We start from the raw sequence: 5,953 nt of genomic DNA, 5'->3' as shown, positions 1-5,953 counted from the left end.
ACACTGGAGGACAGAGACAGTACACATTTATATTTCAACAGTGCGACTGAGTAAGTTAGGCAAATGTTTAAATATCATAGGATAACTGATGTCTGGACAACTTAAAAAGATCACTCTCTTTTTATCATTTATCATAAATGTGTGGCTTTTTGTTCATGATGTCACTGGGTTGGATATCTCTGCGCTGCACAGTAGAAGAGACGTGATAGGAGTGTGTGAGGAAGCAGCCACCTGCAGCAGGGTCCTCCCCTCAGTGCTACAACATCTGGCACACAAGAGAGAGAGAGAGAGAGAGACAGGACACACATACTGAAGCTGCGCTGCTGTATGCACACCGACCAGGAGAGAAGAGAAACAATCGGACAACAAACTGAAACTCAGTGGTAAGGAAAACTTTTTACTAATTCAGAAATGTTGATGAGGGGAAGTAACTGACTAAAAATTACAGTTAGAGCATGTGGTGATAACCCTGTTACACCCAGGGTATGAGCACATTGGCAGATTGTACAGTGTATAGCTCTCTCACTCAAAAGACAAACAAGAGCGATTGTGCAATTAGTCAATTAGTATGAATGCAAATATGATTTGATAACATTTACTTATCACTACACAAACTACAGTGATGTGCATGGTATTCTGATTCACAGAATGGATTAAATATAATGTATTTTATCATGTAACCTTTTTTTTTTAACCAGGAATAGTGAGAAATCTTTTTTTCTAGGGCGACTTGGCAAAGACAATGACAGCAGTGACAATTTAGTGGAAATAAAACCCAACCGAGAGGAAATACAATCATAAAACCCACAATAAAGAGACTAAACCCAGCTTTAAAAATAAGCAGTTGAAAAAGGTTTCTTTAAATGCCTTTTTGATTTTAATTGAGGCTTGCAGTTGATGGAACAATGAAATTAAAAAGTATGCTGGTTACTTAAAGATTCATCACTGATGTGCTGATTAATATGGTAACACCTACATTTTGGCATGTTCTTCTGTCTCCTTCAGTACAGTAGTATTCATTAGTGTTTAATCCCTTTATGGAATTTAGCCAGCGTTGGTTGTACTCTGTCTGAATTCATCATGAACAAAACAGACCGGCTTCCAGCAGGATGGAGCAATTGCGAAATTTTCTTGGAGCACTGACATTTTGATCTCAACTACACATTTGTTTAGTTTTGTGACTGCATCTTGCAATGTTGTGACAATAATTTGTCCATACGCAGACAAGCAACATACAGGATGGTTCCCATTAGAGGCATAGTGTTTCTCAATTGTCTTGCACAGCAGACACAGAAATTGCTCATTACCAGCGGTGCCATCGACTGGTCAAGTTCTTCTCCCTGTGTGTCTTTGTGGCTGTTTGTGTGTCAGTGCAAATACTTTTGTCACCGCGATAGTGCACAACCATGCAAGAGGCAGTGACAAACTTTGCAGATGTATCGTTGAGATCAAAATAAAGGTAGAGTCTGAAGATGGGCGTGGCCCTGACCCAAACACAAACCTAACCCTAACCCTGGCCCGCCCCTCCCTCCACGCAGATCACGCAGAGTGCGTGGGGCCTCATCTTATGTGCAAATGCAGTGCAATTCATCTTACTGTATGCGCAAATGCAGCGCAATTATGCGGCGCAATTATGCGGCAGTTAACAGTTCACGAGCCTGCTCCACTAGCATCCCCCCCGTGCTCGCGACAACATGAGTGACGACTTGGGTACAGACCCGGGGGCCTCATGACACAACTTTGCGTGGGGCCACAAGTTGGCCAGGGGCAGCCCTTCCCTAACCCTAACCCTAGACCTAACAACAATGAAAAAGCATGTGATATAGGTGGTCTTTGTTAAACTTATAGACTGTATATATAAAGGTTTAACTGATTCTGCACATTCTAAAACCAACAAGCTGCTCGAGCAATGGTTTAGGTGTATCCTGTTAAAGGAGGCAAATATGATTTTAGCCTTTGCAGACATAGCACGTCACAGTTTATTTCATGTTTGCACTGTATTGCATGTTTTCTTATGTCATTAGGTTTCAAATGAGGAGATTATATATTTTATTATTTTTTATATATTATCAATCCCCCGTTTTCTATTTAAACATTGTTTATATTGTTTCATTTACATTTTAGTTATTACTTTCCATTTTGAAATGGATGTTGGAGCCTCCCGCAGGGAAACACCCTGAAATAACCCCTTAATAAAGTATTTTTAAACATCATCCGAGGCGTGTCCCATGTCTCACCTGCACCACTTCTCTAGACCTCGGCCTGGGTTTTAAACACTTTTAGGGACACTTGGTTGACTTTATTTTAAAGTGGACCTATCATGCTATATTTGAATAATATAGTATAGGACCATACCTATATAAGGCATATTTATACCAAACAGATCATGCATTTTAGCCATGCCTCATTTTGCTCAATTTGACAATTTATAGCTCTGTTTGTGCAGGGGCAGATTCAGTGAGAACAGCACCATCTACTGGCCTGGCATATGTACTACAGCGTCTCCAGCGCTTTCGAATGGCAATGGCCGTGGCGGTCTCCTCCTGATTGGTGGAGTTGGCCCAATAGCCGTAGCGCCACCGTCCTGACGTCAGGACAGTGTTCAAATCTGGATCAGTTTTTATCAGATCCGTTGCAGCCCCTTTTTTAGAGATTTGGGTATGGAGGAAAATAGAGAGGGTTGTGTTTTCTGACACTTGGTGAGTTCCCTGGAACACCGGGGACACATATTCATGTATAAAAGACGTACAAAAGTGCATTTTGCATGATAGGTCCCCTTTAAGATATTTCCCCTCCCTGTGTGCCTACTAACCCATGTGTATTTTATATTTTACATATTTGTTTTATATTATACATATTTTAACATTTTGGGTTGATGTGATTTTTATTACCAGCACTTTAAAAGCACTTTTATGTATTTATTTTATCATTTTTTAACACAAATTTGACCTGCATGCCGATTTTAAACAAAGTAAACCTCGGTCCTTTTAGCCAGATGTTTTTTAACCCACTTACCAGGTCTTTTACCAGATGCTGTGGGACGCAGCCTCGGACACTCCACCGGGGGAGACCCCCTCGGGGGGGCAGGAGTACAGGTTTTAACCCCGCCGCATACGCTCTGTGCTGCAGCCGCTGCTCTCTTTTATCCCTTTTATTCCATTTTTTAAAACATTTTTAACCCAGACCAAACAGGGCTTTTATAAACTTTTATTGGTTTTACTACAGGAGTTTTTAAATAGGTTTTTAAACACAAAATATTGACCCGAGAGCCCATGCACCACGCTGCGCTCCTACGGAGCGCCGCACGTTCCCCAAAACCCTAGCCCTAGCCCTAACCCTAACCCTACCTAAGTATCCATTCTACACCCTGGGCCTAATTCCCATCACAAAACTTGAGATTAAAATGGGTTTGAAGATTTCTGTGGTCTGAGGCAGGATGCCAGAAGTAGGTTGGTATTTGGCATTGTGGCTTGAATGATGGTCTTTTTTAAAGATTATTTCACCAAGAAGAAAAAGCTATAACTTCTGACACGTCAACAGGAAATAGGTCTAGAATGGTTTTACTTTATGAGTTTCCTCCTCATCAGCAGAATATTGAGACTATCTCTGGGACAATCTGCCACATCTCAGTCATTCTGCTCTGCGGCCAATTTTTTTGTAGTTTCTCTCTGTCTTTCACACGCTCTGTTGCACACATCATCATGTCCTTTCTCTGTTTCTCTGCAGCTACAGACAAAGAAGGAGTCAAATCTGACAAACATCATGGAGGACAACAACACACATTGTGACTCCATTGATGACTTCCGTAACCAGGTTTACTCCACAGCTTACTCTCTCATCACCGTCTTAGGCTTGGTTGGGAATGGCTTGGCCCTGGTGGTGCTGATAAGAACGTACCGCGAGAGCTCCCCATTTCACGTCTACATGCTGAACCTGGGTGTGTCTGACCTGCTGTGTGTCATGACATTGCCATTGCGAGTGGTCTACTACGTCAAAAAGGGCCAGTGGAACTTTGGCGATTTCCTCTGCCGCATCAGCTCCTACGCCCTCTACGTCAACCTCTACTGCAGCATCTACTTCATGGCGGCCATGTCCTTCACACGCTTCCTGGCCATTGTGTTCCCTGTGCAGAACATGCGGCTGGTGACAGAGAACCGCTCCCGGCTGGTGTGTGTGTGTATCTGGGTCGTCATCTGTCTCTTATCCTCCCCCTTCCTGATGTCCGGTCAGTCAATGGACCAGTTAACAAATAAAACCAAATGTTTTGAACCTCCAAAACCTGGAAATGTGCAGAAACTTCTTGTGCTGAACTATTTGTCTCTCGGGGTGGGCTTCATCCTGCCCTTCCTGGTCATACTGGTCTGCTACGCTGGCATAGTGCGCGCCCTGCTGTACCGCAACCACACCGCCCGACGTCAGCGGGTCACGGACACCAAAGTCATTCGGATGATCGTCATTGTCCTGCTGACCTTCCTCATCAGCTTCATGCCCTACCACGTGCAGCGCACCATCCACCTGAACTCCCTGTCCAGGAAAAATGCCCCCTGCTCGGAGCAGATTGCCATGCAGAAGTCTGTTGTAGTGACACTAAGCCTGGCTGCTGCCAATTCATGCTTCGATCCACTGCTTTACTTTTTTTCTGGAGAAGGTTTCCGCAGTCGCTTGTCCTCCCTGAAGCGGTCAATGAAGAGCAACAACCAGAACCGCATTGCCAGGATGAAGACCACCACTAACCCAGGGATTGTGGAGAACCACCAGCTAAAGGCCAGTTAAGTTACACCAGACAAAACCAGTGTCATCAATCAAGAAGCTTAAGATATGATGAAATAGCTCAGGATATTGTGTGCCCTCATTTACAACCAAGAAGTATTCGAGAGGAAACAAAAAAGGCACAGAGAAAGCTATAACTATAAGGGCTAGTTTACTCATGAACAGAGTACTTAAACATTTCAGAAGAATCTCAGGATGTTCTTTTTCATTCAAATTTATATTTATTATTCTAAAGAATCTATATGTTCAATATTTGCATTATTATCATTGCAGTAATCAGTAGCAAGAAAAATACTCAATCGGTGGAATAAAAATATATAAATACACAGTGTACCAATGTATAAATGTATTGTACTGATGTCTTTTGACTTATTCTTGTACAGCACAGCATGTTTTGTGCCAATGTTAATGTTGTAACGCCAATAACAACACTTTTTTTTTACGATGTATGATTTTCCTTGCTTTTCATTAGGACTTTCACTCAATTTGAATTCACATGTGTTTTTGTGCTACTGATACTTTCTGAATATTTCCTGTAAATATGTTGATGAGGATGAATTATTATTTTCTGCACTCTGTACCTGGGAGTAGTTTAACACTTTGTGAAGAACATTTATGTATGCCTTTAAAGCGATAGTTCACCCCAAAATCTAAAATCAGATGTTTCCTCTTACATGTAATGCTATTTATCAATCTAGTGTGTTTGATGGGAGTTTTTTGAGTGGAGAGATATTGCCTTTAACAACATCTTCCCCTTCTCTTGAAGACTATATGGCATTCTGCTTGTGGTACTCAAAGGGCCAAAATAAGTATTATAAAAAACTTAAAGTGGACCTATCATGCTATATTTGAATAATATAGTATAGGACCATACCTATATAAGGCATATTTATACTTTTTTTTTTTCAAAATACCAAACAGATCATGCATTTTAGCCATGCCTCATTTTGCTCAATTTGACAATTTCTAGCTCTGGGCAGATTCAGTGAGAACAGCACCATCTACTGGCCTGGCATATGTACTACAGCGTCTTCAGCACTTTCGAACGGCAATGGCCGTGGCTGTCTCCTCCTGATTGGTGGAGTTGGCCCAATAGCCGTAGCGCCACTGTCCTGACGTCAGTACAGTGTTCAAATCTGGATCAGTTTTTATCAGATCCGTTGCAGCCCCTTTTTTAGAGATT

The 5,953-nt window shown here is 42.0% G+C and overlaps 1 protein-coding gene across 1 annotated transcript; it reads left to right on the top strand.

The window, feature by feature from the left end:
- The first annotated feature begins 278 nt into the window (after positions 1-278).
- On the top strand, positions 279-5,348 carry cysltr1 (cysteinyl leukotriene receptor 1). The gene is made up of 2 exons (XM_034121014.1): positions 279-383; positions 3,727-5,348. The coding sequence occupies exon 2, from the start codon at positions 3,763-3,765 to the stop codon at positions 4,771-4,773; it is 1,011 nt and encodes a 336-aa protein (XP_033976905.1). The 5' UTR covers positions 279-383; positions 3,727-3,762; the 3' UTR covers positions 4,774-5,348.
- The last annotated feature ends 605 nt before the right edge of the window (positions 5,349-5,953 follow it).

Source organism: Trematomus bernacchii, unplaced genomic scaffold, assembly GCF_902827165.1.
Source record: "Trematomus bernacchii unplaced genomic scaffold, fTreBer1.1, whole genome shotgun sequence".
Classification (NCBI taxonomy): domain Eukaryota; kingdom Metazoa; phylum Chordata; class Actinopteri; order Perciformes; family Nototheniidae; genus Trematomus; species Trematomus bernacchii.
Note: the sequence above shows the minus strand (reverse complement) of the source record. Positions and strands in the feature narration are given on the sequence as shown.